Here is a 22809-nt window from a genome sequence, read left to right on the forward strand (position 1 = left end):
TAATCTGATTGCCTTGTCCTCCAACCTATCTTGGGATGTTTCTCTCCAGGAATCCTGACTTTATTAGAAAGTTGTGTGTAGTCACACTGGTAAAATAAAAATTCTTCCAAGAGTTGAAGATTAATTGTGAGATAAATACTTTTTCCTCTTTCTTTGTTAAGCATGAATGGTTCATTCATATGCATGTTTCTTTACTTCATTGATCTCTTTGTCTAATTGTCTTTCCACCTGTGCTCTGAGTTCCACCGTCTTTGTGAACTTAAGTCATTTGTTTACTTTTTCTCAGATCTTGTCAACAGAAGTGCTGTGCTGAAACTCACCCCTTCCTTCCTGGCCTCCCATTTCCTTCTAAATGATGCCCTAGCCTGTTGCATTCCTCTAGACCCAAGCTCCACAGAAGTTGAAAGTGGAGTGATTGCATTTCCTTAGTTCATTCTCTCCTTGACCCACTGCTACCTAGCTTCTTTCCCCAAAACCACTGTTACCAGATCACTAGTGGCTTTTTGTGGAACTCTACCAGACCTTTTGACTCTGTGTTTTACTTGACCCCTTTGCAGAATGTGTCCCAGTGGGCCCCTCCCACCTTGCTGAAGTGTCCCTCATCTTAGCTTCTATAATTCCGCTCTTCTTGGTTGTCTTTGTTTTTTTGACTCCCTCTCTCCAGGTTACTTCATGAGTTTCTTTTCTTTTGCCTTTGCCTATATGTTGATGTTCTTCAAGGTTCCATTCTAGACTCCCTCTTCTCTCCTCCTCTTTTTCTATAATTGCTCTTTTAGTGATTATATTAGTCAGAAAGATAAAAATTAAGCACACACACACACACACACACAAATCCTATGACAAGCTAAGTGTGCTGAGCACATACCCCAGAGCTGTGACACAGACATTCCTTCTTTGCTCATGCCACATTCCCAGAAGGGTCAACGCTGGTGCTGTTCTGCATCCTCCCCACTCCAGGATCCAGCCACTATATCACAGCAAAGGTATTTTGCTAAAATGTAACTCTGATCATAGATCTCCCCTGCTTGCAAGCTTGCAACAGCTTCCCATTGATGACCACGTCATGTCCAAACTGTTTGACATGGCTCAGCTGACATCTGGCTCCTGCTAGCAATACTGCCTTCATCTTCCAACAAATCCTAGAAATGTACACACCTGCCTTAGCAAACTAGTTACAGTTTCCCAAATGTGCTGCTCTTTCATCTGCAGGCCATGTACTTCTCTGTCCTCCCCTGGGTTGCTGGCCACCTTACCTTTGCCCTGGCCAATTCTTCTGGTCCCTCAGATCTCTACTAGCATTTTTTTTTTTTTTTTTTTTTTTTTTTTTTTTTTTTTTTTTTTTTTTTTTGAGATGTAGTCTTGCTCTGTCACCCAGGCTAGAGTGCAGTGGCATAATCTCGGCTCATTGCAACCTCCATCTCCCGGATTCAAGCGATTCTCCTGCCTCAGCCTCCCAAGTAGCTAGGCTTATAGGTGTGTGCCACTGTGCCTAGCTAATTTTTGTACTTTTAGTAGAGATGGGGTTTTACCATCTTGGCCAGGCTGGTGTCGAACTCCTGACCTCGTGATCCACCCGCCTCAGCCTCCAAAGGTGCTGGGATTACAGGTGTGAGCCACTGTACCAGGCCGTGTTTCTTATCTCTTGCAGAAGCACGTCCTAGTTTCCCAAGACTGGGTTATATGCGGCTTCTCTGTGCTTAGATAACACTTATGATCACCACTGCCTCTGCACGGAGGACACTGATTGAGGTGGCTTTCCCACCAAATGGAAAATCCCTTGAGGACAAAGCAAGGTCTTATTCCTCATATCTGAATGCTGAACTTAGTTCCTGGCACATACCAGTTGCTTGACAAATAATTGTCAAATACAGAAATGATTGTATATGTGAAAGATCATAATGTTTTAAAGACTTCCAGCTATCTTGTCCTTATTTTATGAAACATTTGAACATGACACAATGGGATGAGAGTCTGGACACCTGGCCTGTTAGTCCAGTTTGCCTCTAACATATGATAACCTTGTCCAGTCCCTTCACTTCCCTGGGCTTACAGCTTTTCATTTGTATTACTATTAATGAAAAGTAGAACAAAGTGAGCCATAGTTCAGGACAAAGATTCTGCTATTTTAATTGTGTTGCTTTGTAGATTCATCTTTACATATTGAAGAGTGGGGTTTTTTAAATTTTATTTAATTTTTTGCCTACAGATGTTGCTTTTCAGGAACGTTTGTAATCCATAACCTTATTGTATATATGGTACTCCATATACAGACCCTAGAATAGCCACTGTGATTTTTTTTAGTTTGTTAGCTGTTTTGGCATTGTCTCAACATAGCATTACTTATCTGTAGAAACTTGACATTGCAATATATAGAGACCCTAGATTTATAGATTTAGATTATGTATCTGTACGTTTTGCTGAGTGATCTTTGATTGATAGAAATAATGTAGGAAAGGGCACATGTTTCCAAAGTGACAACAATATTAATGTGCACTTCCACACAACATGTCTTGGTTGTGCTTTCTCTAGGGTTGGACCCAGCTGGGCCATTTTTCCACAACACTCCAAAGGAAGTCAGGCTAGACTCCTCGGATGCCAACTTTGTTGATGTTATTCATACAAATGCAGCTCGCATCCTCTTTGAGCTTGGTAGGTTTTTAACAGAATCAGAAACTTCATTGAAGCGTAGAGAAGATTTGTAGAGGCATTTACCCCATTTTTATTTATTTCAGGTGTTGGAACCATTGATGCTTGTGGTCATCTTGACTTTTACCCAAATGGAGGGAAGCACATGCCAGGATGTGAAGACTTAATTACACCTTTACTGAAATTTAATTTCAATACTTTCAAAAAAGGTAGTTTCTAAACGATGAATGCTGCTGATATATATTCACTGAGCTCTCTCCTTAGATGGGATCCACATACTTTTATGCATAATATACATATAAAATGTGTTTTCTCCCAAAACACAGTTGCATATAAAAAGCTCTCCCACCAGTTGTAAGAACCGCAAGATCGGGCACTGTGTCTTAGTTAACTTTGTATCCCTGGTGCCTTATCAATGTCTAGCATATTACAGTCACTCAATATAAACAAGGAAGGTGTGTTATTCACTCAGCAAATATGTATTGAGTGTTTGCTATGTGCTAGGCATTATTCTAGGAACAGCAAATATGGAAATGAATACAAAAGACAAAGGTCTCTCCCTGATGGAGTTAATTTTCTAACTTGTTAGGAAACCAATAGATAGTATAAGAGCTAAGGAGACAAAATAAAGCATGGAAAAGGAATATGATGTGTTGGTGACAGAGAAGGTAAAGTAGAGGAAGAAAATTGTTGATAGGATGGTAAGGGAGTCCTTACTGAAGAGATGACCTAAAGGAATAAGCCTTATAGACACCAGGGGAAGAGGCATTCCAGGCCAACAGGGGGAAGCAAGTGTAAGGGCTGAAAACAGGAATCAGCCTGGCAAGTTCATGACAGTGAGGAGCCTGTTGTGGCTGAAACTAGGTAAAAGGAGAGAAGCAGTGCATAAGGTTAGTGAGGGAACCAGGCAGAGAGAGGGCAATAACACAGGAGTTTGTGGATGGTAGAAAAGACTTCAGCTTTCACTCAAATGAGATAGGAGCCATGAGTGGGTTTCGAGCAGAGAAGCGACGTGGTTTTAGTTACTTGTAAAATAATCACTCTGGATGCTGTAATCACAAATTAAACAAGTAGTATTTAACTTTTTATAGTAGTTTCCAATAATAATAATTGTAATATCTATACGGCATTAAGTTATAAGGCACCAAAAGGTTATTATTTGGGAAATTTATTCTTCCCTGTCTCTACATTTCATCATATAAGTAATGAAATATACTATCCATAATATGCAATAATACATAATAATATATATGTATGATGATAGGATAATGGATACTTGAATGATTCTAAATATCTCACAGCCCAATCCTATGTAGTCAAGGTATCAAGGGCTTGAAATTACTTGCTTTTTTCATGTGGCTGTTGTGCAGGAAAGATACACAGATCATAGTATTGAGTGTAACTCAGGTATCTACCTCACTAGAAATAAATTACAAAGGTTTAATATTTGCTCTGAAAGAGTAAATGTGATGAGAAGTATATATTTGTAATGACTACATTTTAAAAACCCACACAACTGTCTAATCTACAGGTGCAACAAATAAGAAATAAAGCCAATGTCACCTAGTTCAGATAAGCAAAATTCATACAAAAAAGGCATATTATTAAATTGATTTTCCTCATTATTTTCTATATGATGACTATGAATCCTTTCTATTAGGACAAAATATAGATCAGAAGACTTCATTACATAATGAATTGTTATACACAGATCATATGAAATTCTATAAAAGATTAATTCAACTAAAATATACATTTATCATAAGCTATCATTTTGAGACATTTTAAGATTTCCTATAACTTTATTGGATTAAAAGAACATTTATCATTCACGTTAAACCTTTGGATGAGTTTTAAGACTTCAAGGTGTTCTATTTTACTTAAATTTATTACTAAGAAACCATTACTTTTAAAATTAATAGTTTGCTATATTCTAACGAACCGTCTTGTCTAAATCACAATTAATTGTGAATATAAATCTATAGATATACAGAGACCTAATGTAAAAGAAGTCTTTGTTTAATAAAAATGGATGATGCCAATTATTAATTTGTGCTGATGATATTACATTATTTCTGAAACTATGCTGTCTCAGTTCTCTATTGTATAACAAACCACAGTGAACAATTACAAGAAAAATTATGTTATTGCCAGCATTCTGAAGGTCAGAATTCAGGCAGAGTTCTACTGAGACTCTGCTTTGTGTGGTGTTGGCTGGAGTAACTCAGGTGACTGTATCCAGTTGGGGGGCTGAGCTGAGCTAAGCTGGATGAGGAGGTCTGAGATCACCCTCCATGTCGGGAACCCTGGGACTTGTTCTCCTCTGTTAGGTGGTCTGTCATCCTTCAGGACCTCTCTTCCCAGCCAGGTAGCCTGGATTTCATAATATTGCAACTGGGTTCCAAGACAGTAAGAGTGGATGCCGGAAGGTCTTTTAAAGCCTTAGAATTTAACCAGTGTGAGTTTCTCCACAGAACTGATCTTGGTTCTTAGCTACTGGGCAAAGCAAGTCACAAGATCAGCCTGTAATGGGGCAGGGGTATGAAAACATGGCCTCCATGTTGAGAGAAGGAATGGTTACATAATACTGCAAATGGGTGAGGACCTAGGAAGGAGTCATTTGTTGGAAGCAATTATTACATAATAATTACACTGCATATGCTAAAACCAAAATCTAGTTTCTCAAAGATTGGCTAAGCTGTGTAGGTCATTGAAAGAATAGTCCATGCCATTCAGTAAAAATAGTGTTATATAAAATAAAAGAAAGCATAAATGGCTGGGCACAGTGGCTTACACCTGTAATCCTAGCACTTTAAGAGGCTGAGCCAGAAGGATCACTTGAGACTTGAGGCCAGGAGTTCAAGACCAGCCCGGGCACAACAAGGTAGTGAGGCCTCATCTCTAAAATAAAAAAGAAGAAGAAGAAAGAAAAGAAAGAAGAAATGACTACAATGTTATGAAAATTTTGGAATATGCAGATTTATTTAGATCTTATTATTATTCTAATAATCCCAACTATTGATGGCAATAATGTCATACTTGATAATGGCAAAACTAATTCATCTTTAGCATTCTTTATAAAACCCCCTACCTGTTACACCTTTAACTTAGCACTGGTTAACAGTGCTGAATATTTTGTGGTTGAATAGGAGGGAGTTTAGTTATTCTTGCAGAAACAGAGAGGCAGACTCTTAATTGGTCTACAGTGGAGATACTATATGCACAGGGATACTGTGTCAGAGATCCTAGTGATACAGGATTTTTTCCGTGCTGCTTCACCAGCCAGAGACCTCCACAGCCTGCAGTGCCTCTGCTTGAGTTTCACTTTCACCTGCTGGGCTCACCACTGGACTTGTCTCACCCACTTGGCCTGGCAGCCTGTGCTTAGCTCACTCTGCTGACCTGGATCTCACACCTGCCAAGGGTGAGCCAGGCATGCCCGCTGCTGTGGTAGGGTGGGTGGCTTTAGGCCAGTACAGGCACTGGTTCCACATGAGGCTGTGACTGGACCAGGCATACTGCAAGCAGCTTCCACCTTGGACGCCAGCTTCTGAATGAGGGAAATGTGGTGGTGCCCAAAAAACTCAGAGATGCCAGGAACCACGGAGCCCCAAAGGGGATGTTACATACAGCATGTTACCGAGGCTTAGGGAGCCTTGAGGTTTGAGCCCCTAGGAAACTTTACGGCTCATTTGTGTTACAGCTCATTTGTTCCCACCCTCTGCATAGTTCAGCAAACAGGGATGTGTCCCAGATTGTTTGATCCCATTGCCATACTCCAGCCCACAGCTCTTGGGCTGTCCCAGCCCCACCACTGCTTCCTGATGCATGGGGTGGGAGGGCTGCAGTGTTTCAGCACCTCCTTTGGCACCTGCCATTTGGTGGGTCTCAGGTTCTTGTCCCACGTCCAGGAAGAATGAGGTTACACAGACAAATGAAGAGTGAGCAAGGCAGAGAAGAGTTTTATCGAGTGACAAAACAGCTCTTGGCTGAGAGGGGAACCCAAAGTGGGTAGCCCCTACCTGAAGGCAGGTAGTTTCCACCCAAAGGCAGGTAGTCCCCAAAGTGTGGCTTAGTCTGGGTTTTTTAAAGACTCAGAATGAGAGAGGTGTGGGCTGTAGGTAGCCTTGGAAAAAGCAACATTTAATTGGTTAAAATCCTTGTTCAGGAAGAACCAAAACATTGTTCAGGAAAGACCAGGCAAACAGGAATAGAAGTTCTCACTCTGGTCAGGGACTTTACCCAGAACTGGCAGCTTGGTTTTCAGGCTTCACATTGTTTTTGGCTTGAAGGGTGGGTTTCACTGGTATACACTCCTATCTGCCTAAGAAATTGCCTGCCTCCTGCCACTGTCGCTAGGAAGTGACTCAGTATATTAGTGTCAAAGCACAAAGTCATCACATTTGCTTTTGTTTATTTCCACTTCTTGAATGTGCCTTTTGAGTCACATAATTCTTTGGTACAAATAAAATTATATGTAACTTTGATAAATGTTGTACAGTATCCAAGCCTAGACAAAAGGTCTGGCCCTCGCAACTCAAGACACTGCCACTTACAGTTACTCTTTCTAAGAAATAGTTTATGCTACCAGTTATCAGTTAATTGCTGTCAGTTAATTGGGAATTGTTTTCACAGAAATGGCTTCCTTCTTTGACTGTAACCATGCCCGAAGTCATCAATTTTATGCTGAAAGCATTCTTAATCCTGATGCATTTATTGCTTATCCTTGTAGATCCTACACATCTTTTAAAGCAGTAAGTAAATCATCTTACTTGGAATTTAATTATAAAGTAATTTTTTGAAACACAATCGTCCAGCTAAACATTAGGGTTTTGAGTAGGTAGCAAAAAAAATGCACCTGCCATTTTGGGAAATAATGGATTGTTTCTGTGCTGAGTACTGAACAGTAGCTGGGATTGCTAGAGGGTTGAAATAACTCAACCAACTGTTTATATTCTGGTTTTTTCAGCTCTTTTGAAGATTATATACAATTTTGCTTTTTTGGCCATTTGTTATGCAGTAATTAGGTGCTACTGTGTAACAGGCATAAGTCTAGGGCAAAAATATTTCTGCATATATATTTTAAATGTCATCTTCAAAGATGCCTTAAGAAGGCTGAACCAATCAATAGCTACAACCAAACATATTACTATTTACTTGGAATATGAACATTATTTTATTAAAATGTAATTATTTATACAGAGCAGAACTAAGGCATAGATAGCTCAGAGGAGTTCCACAGAGATCAATATGTGACAAACTACCAAATCTGATTTTACTTGAGTAAAAGAAAGAAAATCTATTTTGTAGTGGGAAGTGGAAAAGATCTTCATTCTTTTGCTTTAGAGACCTAATCCCCTGTTTTATCAGAGTAGAAAATGTGGGCTGTTCAGCCGAAGTTTATGGTAAGTAATAGTACTTTGCGAATAAGCACTGTGTTGTGACATGAAGAAGCATTTCCCTCTTGCTACAGAACTTGGCAGATGGATGAGTTTAGGCCATCCTCTCAGTTTCCTGCCATTCTCAGAAAGCTTGACAGCCAAACATTAACATTTCCCACATATCCTCCTTCTCCTCTCTTCTTCCTGCCGTGGCGGCTGCTCTGAGCACCCAAGGGATCCTAGCATTTACTTCTAGTGGAAGCAAGCCCTTGGAGTCATTGTATATTTGGAGATAAGAGTTAATCTGCCAAATTGGAGAATACTTAGAAGCTAGCTAATGCCACATGGATGCTACATGTGGTTACAAACTATTAGAATGAATCAATTTCCTCGACGTATTTTATTGCACCGTACCAAAAGAGTCATACAATCAAAGTAAGTCAGAGCCAGCAGTGGCATGCACCTGTAGTCCCAGCTACTTGGGAGGCTAAGGCAGGAGATCTCTTAAGCCCAGACATTCAAGGCTACAGTGTGCTATGATCATGCCTCTGAATAACAACTGCATTCCAGCCTAGGTGACAAATTGAGACTCCATCTCAAAAAGTAAGTAAATAAATAAATAGGATGTTACTGTAGTCCTAGCCTAAATGTCCATGGTTTATTAAATTAAAAGTTCAAAGCCTAAAAGAGCAAATATTCAAGCACTGCTACCCATTTTTTTTTTTTTTTTTGATGGAGTCTTGCTCTGTCACCCAGGATGGAGTGCAGTAGCGTGATCTCGGCTCACTGCCAAGCTCCGCCTCCTGGGTTCACACCATTCTTCCTGCCTCAGCTCCCTGAGTAGGCTGGGCCTACAAGACCACGCACCCACCACACCCGGCTAGATTTTTCTTTTTTTTTTTTTTTTTGTATTTTTAGTAGAGGACGGGTTTCAGTGTGGTCTCGATCTCCCTGACCTCGTGATCCGCCAGCCCTCAGCCTCCCAAAGTGCTTGGGATACAGGCATGAGCCACTGCGCCCGGCTGCTACCCATGTTTTTTAAATGTTCATATTTCATTCCTCTTCCTTTAGATTTTTAAAACATACAAATAAAATTAAAGAAGTCAAGGGCCTTATATTCCCTTCATTCTTGCCCCTAAGGCAGAGTTGAATTTGATATATATCAAATAAATGCTATCATGTGATAAGTACGTTTCTGGATTTGCTGTTTTCATTAAATATCATAAATATAAAATTTGAAATCTACATTGATGTACATAGATCTAATGTATTTATTTTATGGGAATCAGTCGTAATTTATTGATTCATTCCCCTACTAATGTGAGTTTTGATTGTTTCCAGTTTTTGCTATTAAAAGCAATGTCTACCAACTCTGCCATCTTTGTATGTCTCCTTATGTGCTTGAGTGGCATTCCTTCATGGCATACAACAGAAGTGAAATTATCAAAGCATACATACATTTCCTTCTTTATTAGACGCTACCAAATCACTGTTTAAAATGTCTATTGATTGCTAAAGAAAAATACAAATGAAGGCCACAATTTAGATATAACCCAAGACCACCCACAACCAAATAGCCAAAACCAAGTCATGCTGATTTCCCAGAAACACCAGCTCTAATCATAAATGAAACAAAAAAAGTGAGCTTTACCTGCTTGTCAGCATGATTCAGGGAAATGAAACCAATCAGCTATAGACAAATCAACATAAATATCTCTACTTGCCCTAGAGAAGAATGTTAATGTATAATAGCCAATTGCAAAAAAAGGTCAAAATACTTCTGTCTTTATAAACTATCCTGTGACTGCTGTAAGCGGGGGCTTCTTACCATTTTCAGTTTGAAGCCTCCCAGCTCAAGGACTGTTCTTTTGTGTGCACAGCAAACTTTTAAAATTTAAAATTTGATCTGATTATATTTTGACGTTTTAAAATTATATTACAGACTGGGAATGCAGTGAAGAATAATACAGCTTTCCAGCAAAAGCGAAGGAGAATTTCCCTATTACACGTATTCAGTGTTGCCAATTGCTTTAATGTTTGCAAATCTGTTGACTATGAAATTATACCTTGTTTTAATTAACACATTCCTGACAACTAGTAAGATTGAGCATCTTTTTTACCTAGTTACTGACTATTTGAGTTTCCTTTTCTGTGGATTGTCTTCATATCATCTACCCATTTTTCTAACAGGGAGTTTCTCTTTTCCCTCAGTTGCTTTTGTTTTATTTTGAAAACAGACATGGTGGCCTGTTAGGCACTTTTAAAATGTGTATCTTCTATTTAGATACTTGAGATGTATTATTATTTAATAATATATCACGCATTTTATTGAAGGGCAACATTTCTAATTATGTAAGTAATCACCTTTCATTTTCTGTCATCAGGGAAATTGCTTCTTTTGTCCCAAAGAAGGTTGCCCAACAATGGGTCATTTTGCTGATAGATTTCACCTCAAAAGTATGAAGACTAATGGATTATATTATTTTTTAAACACAGGGTCTCTTTCCCCATTTGCCCGTAAGTATTATAGCTAAGTTTTATTGTAATGCTTTAAGGTACTTATCTTTAAAATTCAACAGTTTTATTGAGTGTCTACTACATAATTGGGCATTGGGCCAGACTGGGAATTCAGTGAAGAACAACACAGTGAGGTCTTTAACTGAATTTAGGCTAATGGGAAAGACAGCAAGTAAAATCTCAGTTCCAATCCTGAGTAATAAACTTTCTCTTAGGAAACATTCAAGATATGTGCAGAGCATAAAGGTCAGGGAGCCTTTCTAAGCTGACTCCCGTAGGATGAGTAAGAGGGAGAAGGAAAGTAGGAGTATTCTAGGCAGTAGGGACCACATCTGTAAATGCCTGGAAGTAAGAGAGAGCAGAAACTGAAAGAAGCCCCTGCCAGGATTTTAGAGACTGGGAGGACAGTGATAGGAGATGAAGTGGGAGAGACAAATTGGTACAGATAATGAGGAATGGGCCTTGTGTCCCAAGTGGAAAGGTTGGGCTTTGTCTGTGGGTGAATGAAAAGCCATTGAAGGGTATTAAGAATTACCAGATTATTTTATTTTAGAAAATCACTTTAGTTTCTGCATGGATTAGAAGGCCACAGGATGGAAGCAGGGTGCCTGTTAGATAATTATTGCCACAATTCAGGCAAAAAAAAAAAAGAAGAAGAAGAAGAAGAAGTAGAGAGGTTGCAAAGATAGAAGGTAGAAGCAAAATGGATCTAGGTGAATGGATTTAAAAATGCAGAAAAGCAAGGAGTCAAGGACAGTTCTGGCTGTGGATGATGTGTCATTCTCTGAGCCTGACGACACTGGAAGAAAGGCTAGTTTGGAGCAAGATGATGGGCTAGTTTCTCACATGTTACTGTGGAGCTGCCTTTACCGTTTGAGAGTATGTGTGGCCCATGAGGCAGGTAGAGATAGGGATCTCAGCCTCTGGAAATGGATGTGTTCTACAGAGATTTGGGAGTCACTCAGCCTGTAGTCAGTGTGGTAAAAGTGGATGATGTCCTTACCCAAGAAGAATGTGCCACATGAGAAGGAAAGAGAGAAAGAGGCCCCTGCAAAGGAGACTGAAGAATGGGCAGAAAGAAGGAAGACCAGTGAAGGTTATCGTAAAAAGAACCAAAGAAAGAAAGATGAGGAGGAAGAGAGGAGACATACGCCACAGCAAATTGTTTTTTTTTTTTTTTTTTTGAGACGGAATCTCCCTCTGTTGCCCAGGCTGGAGTGCAGTGGTGCGATCTCAGTTCACTGCAAGCTCCGCCTCTCTGGTTCACACCATTCTCCTGCCTCAGCCTCCCGAGTAGCTGGGACTACAGGCGCAGGCCGCCAAGCGTGGCTAATTTGTTGTATTTTTAGTAGAGACGGGGTTTCACCATGTTAGCCAGGATGGTCTCGATCTCCTGACCTCGTGATCTGCCCGTCTCGGCCTCCCAAAGTGCTGGGATTACAGGTGTGAGCCCCCGCTCCTGGCCCACACCAAGTATTTTTATGACTTCTAAGAATGGAAGTCCTGTGTCTTCTTTTGTCTATTTCCTTTGTATTGTGGTCAAATGAGACAGGGCCCCACAGAGGCTCATTGGATGAAGAAGAAACAATACAACCCTTACTGAGCTTGGCTAGGGTGGTTTCAGTGGCGAGATAGCAGGGGGACCCAGATTCCAGTAGAAAGATAGCAGGGGGACCCAGATTCCAGTAGAAAGATAGCAGGGGACCCAGATTCCAGTAGAAAGATAGCAGGGGGACCCAGATTCCAGTAGAATAGACTGAGAAGAGAAAGACAATTCTTTGACAATGATTAACTCAGGAATTAAAATTCCTCTCTGGTAGGTTTCTTTCCCTTTTCAATTCTTTTTCAAATAATCATATGAAGAATTGCATTGTTTTAGTTTGTTATTAAGCATACAGTAATTTAAGAATTCAATAAAAAAGATCTGTTTAGCTCTAGATGTAAAAATTTACATTTGACCATTTACAAGGGAATGATCCTACTGACAGATATTATATTGATCTGTATCTATGTGTACTGGGCATTCTTAGTACATATCCCTGCAGGAGAAGAAGAATGACTCGCTTTGCCTCTAAATGATTATAAAAGCACACATCTTCTTGCCCAATAGGTTTCCTAGATTTTTCTGGATTAATTGTCATACTACGGCAAATAAAAACTTGGCTATAGAAAGTATACATGCTATATATATGCCACACAATACAACGGAAATAGACAAAAGAAGACACAGGACTTCCATTTTAAAAGTGATAAAATATCTGGAAAATAAAGAATGTTCTTTTAAAATATTATTAAACTATTTTTTCTGGAAAATTAAAATGTGGCCCATAATGTGTATTTTAAATGTAGTTTTCACCAAATTCACTGAAACTAAAGTTGTATTTTTGCATGAATATGTGCAGCACTGTTCAAATACAACTCTGAAAATTGTATTTCCGTGAAAGGATCCAGGATGTCATACTTCCCATGTGTTTTTAACCTTTTCTCTCTCTTTCTTTCTTGTTTCCTTGTATCTAGGTTGGAGGCACAGATTGTCCGTTAAACTCAGAGGAAGCAAAGTCACTCAAGGGACTGTCTTTCTTCGTGTAGGCGGGACAATTGGGAAAACTGGGGAGTTTGCCATTGCCAGGTAGGCACAGTGAGAAACTGACGCTTTGCACCGTGCTGGGGGCTCAGTAACACTCAGTGAGACTGGCTCAGTAAGCTGTTCAGTCTTCTCTTTTCCTATAATTCCACAGGCTATCATGTTATCTTTGATTCTTCTTTTTACTTCACGTTTTCCAAATGTAAAGTAGAAATCATAATATGTATTTTCTCTACAGTTCCAACTAGAAACAGAAAATGTTAGAAAATGATAACATGAAAATACAGATCCAGATAATAGAGCAAGTAGAAAAAAGCTGACAGTATTCAAGGTATATTTTTCATCCCATTCACTTAATATTATACAAATATAAGCATATATTTTTATTTGTGTAAGTAACAAATGAGACATTTATATAAATTGCTAAATTTCTAATAAGCTGTCTAAGCATTACCCACAGATACAGGACATGTGTTAGAACAGTCAGAGGTTAAAAATAATCCAGTTCAGGCCGGGCGCGGTGGCTCAAGCCTGTATTCCCAGCACTTTGGGAGGCCGAGATGGGCGGATCACGAGGTCAGGAGATCGAGACCATCCTGGCTAACACGGTGAAACCCTGTCTCTACTAAAAAAAAAATACAAACAATTAGCCGGGCGAGATGGCGGGCGCCTGTAGTCCCAGCTACTCGGGAGGCTGAGGCGAGAGAATGGCGTAAACCCGGGAGGCGGAGCTTGCAGTGAGCTGAGATCCGGCCACTGCACTCCAGCCTGGGCCACAGAGCGAGACTCCGTCTCAAAAATAATCATCATCATCATCATCATCATCATCATCATCCAGTTCAGATGTTCCTTTTGTATCTTTTGCTAAAGCCTCCTTTTATCTTGAAATTTTCTTAATCTTTTATTTACTCAGCCTTAGCATTTTTGTATTATGTTCATGTCCATTATTTTATTCTGTAATTTATGTCAGAATTAACATTGTACATACTAATTAGATGCAACCTGTTTTGCAAACAGATGAATGGATTAGGTGTTTTATCTCTGTGATTTCCATCATCCTCAAACACTGGGCACAGGCACGAACAACAGAGATTTTTTGGTTATTTTGTCAGTTGAGAGATGCATCAGTTTTATCACTGGCAGAGTTTCTGCACGTCATCTTGCCTTGGTCCAACTGTCTGTAAATATAAGTTCAGTGAGTGATGATCTGGATCCTGGTTGGTGCACAGGCTCCAGCCCACCCTTCTTCTAGCCATGTCTCCCACCATTTGGCTTTGTTCCACCTTCAGTTCAGCGAGGCTACACTGTTTGCACTACTCAGCACTGAATAGATCCCACCCTTATTACCTTTCTTCAGGACTTTACCCATGCTGTTCCTTTGTTGCAGATACTTTTTCCTGTCTGCTATTTTGTTTCTGCCTGTTCTTCATGGCTCCATCAAGCCTCCCTCTGAGTGCAGTTCAGCACAATCATGTGCCTGTGGTTTTGAGGCTCACAGGACGCTGGATAAAAGCTGTGTGATTTGTGCCCTGCACAGAGGCACCTAACCTGGGGCAGCTGGCGATGAATATGCAGTTTCTGCCTCTTTTAAGATTTGTAAGAGCGTTTCCACATCTCTGTTCCTTTGATAACGGCCGAAGAAGCTGTTTGTAATGCTGTTGCATAGTTACCCAATCCTCTTTTAAGAATAAGTAAGCATTGAAGGTTCACAGCAGATTTCTCATCTTGAAATGAAGTCAGCTAGCTAAATTTGTATGCTGGTCTAGTTCTATTCTTCAGACAAGTTTTATAAGTCCAGCTTCTCCATGCTCATGGATAGGAAGAATCAATATCATTAAAATGACAATATCAATAACATGAAAAGACAGATCTAGATAATCGAGCAAGTGGAAAAAAATTGATAGCATATAAGGTATATTTTTAATCCCATCCATTTAATATTATACAAATATGAGCATATATTTTTATTTGTGCAGCTCACAAATAAATAAGACCATTATATAAATTGCTAATTTCCTTTTCTTTTTTTTGAGATGGAATCTCGCTCTGTCACCCAGGGTGGAGTGTAGTGGTGTGATCTCGCTTCATTGCAACCTCCCCTTCCCGGGTTCAAGTGATTATCCTGCCTCAGCCTTCTGAGTAACTGGGATTACGGGTGCCCACCACTATGCCTGGCTAATTTTTGTATTTTTAGTAGAGACAGGGTTCACTATATTTGCCAGGCTGATCTCAAACTCCTAGCCTCAACTGATCCACCCATCTCAGCCTCCCAAGATACTGGCATTACAAGCCTGAGCCCACTGTGCCTGGCCAAATTGCTAAATTTCTAATAGGCTATCTACTGTCCAAAGCAATTTATAGATTCGTTGCTATCTATATTAAACTACCATTGAGTTTATTCACAGAACTAAATAAAACTATTTTAAAATTCATATGGAACCAAAAAAAAAAAAAAAAGAGCCCAAATAGCCAAGACAATCCTAAGCAAAAAGAACAAAGCTACAGGCATCATGCTACCCAACTTCAAACTACACTACAGGGCTACAGTAACCAAAACAGCATGGTACTGCTACAAAAACAGACACATAGATCAATGGAATAGAATAGAGAATCCAGAAATAAGGCCACATACCTATAGCTATCTGATCTTTGACAAATCTGTCAAAAATAAGCAATGGAGAAAGAATCCCCTACTCAATAAATGGTGCTAGGATACCTGGTTAGCCATAAGCTGAAGACTGAAACTGGACCTCTTGCTTACACCATATATTACAAGAATTAACTCAAGATAGATTAAAGACTTAAATGTAAAACCCAGAACTATAAAAACCCTGGAAGACAACTTAGGTAATACCACTCAGGACATAGGCCCAGGCAAAGATTTCATGATGAAGATGGCAAAAGCAATTGCAACAAAAGCAAAAATTAACAAACGAGATCTAACTAAACTAAAGAGCTTCTGCACAGCAAAAGAAACTATCAACAGAGTGAACAGACAACCTACAGAATGGGAGAAAACTTTGGCAACCTATTCATCTGACAAATGTCTAATATCCCACATCTATAAGGAACTTAAATAAATTTACAAGGCAAAAACAAACAACTACATTACCAAGTGGGCAAAGGACATCAACAGACACTTTTCAAAAGAAGACATACACATGGCCATCAAGCATATGAATACAAGCCCAACATCACTGATCATTAGAGAAATGCAAATCAAAATTATAATAAGATACCATCTCACACCAGTCAGAATGGCTATTATTAAAAGTCAAAAAATAACATACTGAGGTTTTGGAGAAAAAGGAACACTTATACACTGCTGGTTGGAATGTAAATTTGTTCAACCATTGTGGAAGGCCTCAAGGACCTAAAGACAGAAATATCATTTGACCCAGCAATCACATTACTGATTATATACCCAAAGGAATAGAAATTGTTCTATTGTAAAGACACATGCATGCCTATGTTAATGCAGCACTATTCATAATTGCAAAGACATGGAATCAACCCATATGTCCATCAATGACAGACTAGATAAAGAAAATGTGGTACCTATATACCATGGAATACAATGCAGCCATAAAAAAGAATGAGATCATGTCCTTCGCAGGAACATGGATGGAGCTGGAGGCCATTATCCTTAGCAAACTAATGCAGGAACAGGAAACCAAATACTGAATATTCTCACTTATAAGTGGGAGATAAATGATGAGAACACACAGACACATAGAAGGAAACAACACACACTGGGACCTATCAGAGGGTGAAGGGTGGGAGGAGGGTGAGGATCAGGAAAAATAATTAACGGGTACTAGGTTTAATATCTGGGTGATGAAGTAACCTGTACAACAGACCCCCATGACGCATGTTTACCTAGGTACCTGCACATGTACCCCTGACCTTAAGTGTTTAAAAAAAAAAAAGTCCAGCTTCATCATAGGTTATATCTTAGCTAATTGGACTTCTAATGACATAAAGGGCTGCATTGTATGGGCATTGAGTGAAGATAGTTCTTGGAATAACAGAAAGATTACCCTTAAGAATTTGGAAGAACAGTTTCCTCTGGTAATTAAATCAATTAATTCTACTAGTAATATAATAAGACAGACCCTAGAAATAGCAATATTCGTTCGTTAATTCATTCAGCAAATATGTAGCTGCCTACACTGTGCCAGGAACTGTTCTAACTGCTGGGGATGCAGACACAGTTCCTTCTTTCACAGAGCTAATATTGCGGTTTGAGTAGACAAATGATACATTAACAGAAGAATAGTTTTAAGTTATGAAGAAATAAGGAAAGGTGATACAGTATGGGGTAACATGGGGACAAATTTAGTTATGATTGTAGCTTAATCATTTACTAACTATAGTTTAATTTATGTTGCCAACACAACAAAAAAGGGACTGTTTCATCAGAAGGAGAATATTAGCAATAGCTATAGGAAATGGGAGTCAGGAAGCTCTTCTGGAGGTAAGAGATGTTGGTTTGGGTGCCACGACCAATTTGGGTCACAGTGGAGAATTTTTGCATGATGGGGAAGAAACATGTCATTGGCTTCACTGTGGCTTGGATGGAACATACCTTGTGCCTCGAGATATAGCACCTCTCTCTGCTCTATTGCTGTGTCAACAAAATGTCTTTTGATCACTAGTTTGGTTACCCAATTCCTTTTATGTGGTTAAAGAAGGTACCAGAAAAAGGGCACGGGAGCTTTCTGGTTAATCAAAGGGAGGCATTTCCACACTGTGAATTGGTGAACAGGCTTCTGGTTCATAGATAAGTCTTGTGTAAATTTAGTCCACTATTGAGAGTTTCTTGATTTCCTGGTGTCAGTATAATCTGGTTTCTGATACTACAAAGCCAAGACCAGAACTTTCACTGTGGAGAAATCACAATAATGCCTCTCTAGGTATTCTCTAAAAATCACCTAGCCAAGCTTTCCATTTACTTCACCCTTCTTTCAAACTTCAGAACCATGCTATTCTGAGATACTGATCAATACACATGGAAAGAATAAATTTCCTACAAGCAAATGCTAGCAAATACAAGTTTCTCTTCCATAGTGCATACACAGATGTGTTTTCTTTCATTCAGTGCTGTGAACAGCCAGTGCAAACTTATGAGTCTTATTTTTGTTTACAGTGGAAAACTTGAGCCAGGCATGATTTACACGAAATTAATCGATGCAGATGTTAACGTTGGAAACATTACAAGTGTTCAGTTCATCTGGAAAAAACATTTGTTTGAAGATTCTCAGAATAAGTTGGGAGCAGAAATGGTGATAAATACATCTGGGAAATATGGATATAAGTAAGTATTGCTTTTTCCTTTTCATTTTAGTACTTTACATTTTATAAACGATGTTTAAACCCATAGATACTTTGAAATGTGCAAGTAGTATAAAATTTATATAGACTTTGAAATTTTGCAATTAAAGAAAAGGAAAATTTAAGAAACCAATGCTTTATTTGCAGAAGTGTTTAAAATAAGAATGACTAATTAAATCGGGGATCTACCAATGTCTTTTCTTCCCTGGCATCAGGTTAAAATTCCTTTTTTTTTCCTTAAAAACTTTCAGATCTACCTTCTGTAGCCAAGACATTATAGGACCTAATATTCCCCAGAACCTGAAACCATGCCAACCTCAGATACAGTCATGACGGATTTCTTTAGTAGGAGCAGTGAAGAAAAGTGTCTCCTTCCACCTGGCATCCAGACCAAATGTAACCCTTGTAAATGACTCCCAGTCATTTGCAAGGTTCTTACTCAGAGTCAAGTACAGGTTTGGTATTTTTTTTCTGTGTAGAATGTTCATCTAATTGCACCTTAAAAACACACTGAACCCTGGGACAAAAGATAATTCCTGTGGTCTCTAGGAATCTGGATGTCAGTGACAAAATAGAGGTGTTTTGGAATTTTCCTGAATAAGAGGAGGTGATGCAAATGTACGGTGAGTGTATAAACTCACTGGAAAAAAAGTGAGCCTCTGGTTTGCTGAGTTTTTGAAGTACATTTTCAGATATAATAATCATTGTTCTAAAATTATATAAAACTATTTGTTATGTTGTTAAATCTTGCTGAGACAAATTATGACTATAGTGCATGATATATAGTAGATTATAACCTTGTGGGTTGATGTGTCTACCTAGTAACAATAAAACTTGAGATTGCACTAGTATTTCCAAGGTGTTCCTTGGTGTTCAGGGTATGCATAAGAGAGATTTTAGAGCTTATCTCTTATGTGTTCATCAGTTAGCAATGGGATCTGAAGTTCAACAACCCAGGGTATAGCCCCCTTCCTCCAAAAGTCCCTGCCGCAGGAGAATTACTCCTCTCTGTGGGTCTTGAAGGCTCTATGGTGAATTTGTATTTAGCCTCAAGGCAGCATTTCATTTGTAAAGCACTTGGATAACCTTTTTTTCTTGCAATAACAATATTACAATATTTAAATGTGTCCATTGTGTTTTTTTTTTTTTCTTTGTGGTGCTTCAATTTCTTCCAAGTGAGTTGTCCTTAGCCAGCGAAAGGGAGAAATTTTATATTTTCATTTGCTCTGTTTTCTATCACTAGGCTCAGTGTTTAGCCTATAGGTCTATGCTATAAATATTGTTGGAGAGAAATGATGACAGATACTCTGCAGAGGGTTTCTCCATTCTCCTTGGCGCCTCGCTGTCAGCTGAACCTTCAGAAGGACCCGTGGATGTACATAAATAAATCTGTCCTGTGGCGGAAAGCAGAGAAGCAAGTGGGATACTCTCCCATTTTGCAAGTAAGGGATGGAAGATTACTGGGGAGAAGGAGGAACACGGGTTCAGGGACATTTGGCATGATCCGGCGGTGTGTACTGCTCTCACTGGTGGGCTGCACATATTCACACCTGGGCCAACCCAGGAGCAGAGTGGCTATGAGTAAGCTCAGTAGAAGGGACTGAGCCGTACTGAGTAATTGTGTCACAGTCCAGCATTCATTAGCAAGCTGGTGGTGAAGTCAGCACAGACCCTGGGGGAGAGAAGTCTTCCTGAGAGCAGCTGTCCCGAGCCTGCGCCGGTCCCAAGGTGGAGGAAGAGTTACGGATCCGGCCGTGGCATTAGGCAACATGAGTACTAGCTGCCTCCTCGCCCAAGAGTTCTCTAGGCTGACTCCTTCAAGGCTTGAAAAGACTAATGGTAGTCAATTAACTTCCGAGAACCCTATTTTAATAAAGTATAGACTTACCGTCCTATAGTTCTTAATATCTGTCCCCTTTTTTGCATTATGAGAACGTGTGAGGATGAAAAACAGTGCATGAACTATCTAGGCAAAGGAATTCCAAAAGTTCAAGGTGACGCCGTTATTTTCTGTGTGTGCTATTCCCTAATGAAGCACTAAAAAAATGATTCCCTTTCCCTCTGAGTGCCCTGCATTATTGTAGCATAGTAATGATGGCCTACTACTGTTTGGGCAAGGACTGTTACTGAATTGTTCTGCTTCCTGAATGAATGCTGAAAATGCAATTACCCAATACTCCCTCCACTCTGTGACTATGAACTCACACTCATGCCTGGTATCACTCACAAATGCCCACCTCCAACTCGCCAAGCGGAATGTCCTCTTTGACCACAGCTGCTTCCGCTTCCGGCTTGGTGAGAGACCTTTTTTTTTTTTTTTTTTTTCCTGTTAGACAAAACCTTAACCTTAAATGCTTTCGGATTTCTTTTCTCTGGGCCGGCACCTGAAGTGCTGTTCGGACAGTGGTACCACAGAGAAGATGGATGTAATCAGAATGTATATGATATGATGTATATTGTGATCTGTACTGCCCTGAAATGCGTTTGACACCTCCTGCCCCAAACTCTTCTCCTACTTTATATAGAAAATAGATGCCATGATCAGACAGCAATCTCTACTCTTTGATCCAAACACATCAACGGCTTACATCTGCATCCATTCTATCCTTTTTCTTTCTAATAGGGAAGCTGCCTCTTCTCTCCCAGGCTAATCCCCGCCTCTGTGTGGTAGACTCCACCCTCTCCTGCTTTCTTGGGAACACTCCCCTACGGGTTACTTTTTCTTTCTCTTGTATGTTCAACTTCTCATTGCATCCAGTTTTTAAAATCTGAAGTCCCTGCCATTAGAAAATAAAATAAAATAAAATAAATCCTTCCCAGTTCTGAATTCCTCTCTGCTCCCATCTGACTTTAGAACAGCTCTCACCCAGATTTCCAATGACTACCAGTCACTAAATCAAATAGGAAATTCTACTCATTTGCTCCGTCCCACGGCAGAGTTCAACACTGCTGTCAACTCTCGCCCACTCTCTCTCTTTTAAAATTAAAAAAAAAAAAAATTACTATTTTGGCCAGGCACGGTGGCTCACGCCTGTAATCTCAGCACTTCGGGAGGCCAAGGTGGGTGGATCACGAGGTCAGGAGATCGAGACCACAGTGAAACCCCGTCTCTACTAAAAAATACCAAAAAAAAAAAAAAAAAAATTAGCCGGGCGGGGAAACGTGTGCCTGTAGTCCCAGCTACTCAGGAGGTTTAGGCAGGAGAATGGCGTGAACCTGGGAGTTGGAGCTTGCAGTGAGCCAAGATCATGCCACTGCAGTCCAGCCTGGGCAACAGAGGGAGACTCTGTCTCAAAAAAAAAAAAAAGATATTTATTTGTAGAAACTTTTAAATATTCACAACAGCAAAGAAAGCAGTAAACTAGCACCCCCAGGTGCCTGTCAACCAGTTTAACAATTTTCATATATTGACAATCCTATTGTGTCTGGAATTGGTGGGTTCTTGGTCTCACTGACTTCAGGAATGAAGCCATGGACCCTCATGGTGAGTGTTACAGCTCTTAAAGGCAGCGCATCTGGAGTTATTCGTTCCTCCTGGTGGGTTTGTGGTCTCGCTGGCTTCATGAGTGAAGCTGCAGACCTTCATGGTGAGTGTTACAGCTCATGAAGGCGGTGTGGACCCAAAGAGTGAGTAGCAGCAAGATTTATTGTAAAGAGGGAAAGAACAAAGCTCCCACAGTGTGGAAGGGGACTCGAGTGGGTTGCTGCTGGTTGGCTCGGGCAGCCTGCTTTTACTATTTTATGAGTGTGCACACAAACACACTTCCTATTTTTGTTTTGTTTGTTTTTGCTGGAGTATTTTAAACCAAATCCTAGACATAATGCTGTTTCTCCCATTTATGCTTTAGTATGTATCTGTAAACGATAAACTTGCTTACCATAACTACAAAATGAATTTTATAAAAATTAACGATAATCATTTGTAAGTGAATTTGAGATTAATGGAAAAATTAATAGTAATTTTAAAATGTCATTTTATATTCAAGTTGTATTGAAATTTCCCAGATTGTCTCAAAAATGTCTTTTGGCAGTTAGTTTGTTTAAATTGGGACCCAAGCAAGGTCTACACACTGTGTTTGATTGACATGTTCCTAAATCTCTTCTTCTGTAGCAGCTTCCCCTCCCACTTCTTCCACACTAATTATTAAATAAACCAGGTCGTTCATCCTATAAAAATGCTCACTTAAAACTGATGGAATTATCTTGGTATCATTTAACGTATTTCTCTATCTTGTATATGCACTGTAACTAGTAGCTCGTTTGAGAGACTTGGTGAGATTCAGGTTCATCTTCATTAGGCTGCGGGGTTTGGCTGCATGCCCAGTAGCCTACAGCCCTGGGAATTTT

At 39.7% G+C, this 22809-nt stretch overlaps 1 protein-coding gene across 1 annotated transcript in view; it reads left to right on the forward strand.

Moving 5' to 3' along the window:
* PNLIPRP3 (pancreatic lipase related protein 3) overlaps positions 1-19585 on the forward strand; it is a 49815-nt gene extending 30230 nt beyond the window's left edge. Inside the window, exons 6-12 of the mRNA XM_017871234.1 lie at positions 2530-2649; positions 2733-2855; positions 7282-7400; positions 10412-10544; positions 13062-13173; positions 18278-18445; positions 18714-19585. Of these exons, the coding sequence (XP_017726723.1) occupies positions 2530-2649; positions 2733-2855; positions 7282-7400; positions 10412-10544; positions 13062-13173; positions 18278-18445; positions 18714-18795 (857 nt within the window). The 3' untranslated portion in view covers positions 18796-19585. The remainder of the gene's footprint in view (positions 1-2529; positions 2650-2732; positions 2856-7281; positions 7401-10411; positions 10545-13061; positions 13174-18277; positions 18446-18713) is intronic.
* The last annotated feature ends 3224 nt before the right edge of the window (positions 19586-22809 follow it).

Source organism: Rhinopithecus bieti, unplaced genomic scaffold, assembly GCF_001698545.2.
Source record: "Rhinopithecus bieti isolate Rb0 unplaced genomic scaffold, ASM169854v2 scaffold_5982, whole genome shotgun sequence".
NCBI classification, from domain to species: domain Eukaryota; kingdom Metazoa; phylum Chordata; class Mammalia; order Primates; family Cercopithecidae; genus Rhinopithecus; species Rhinopithecus bieti.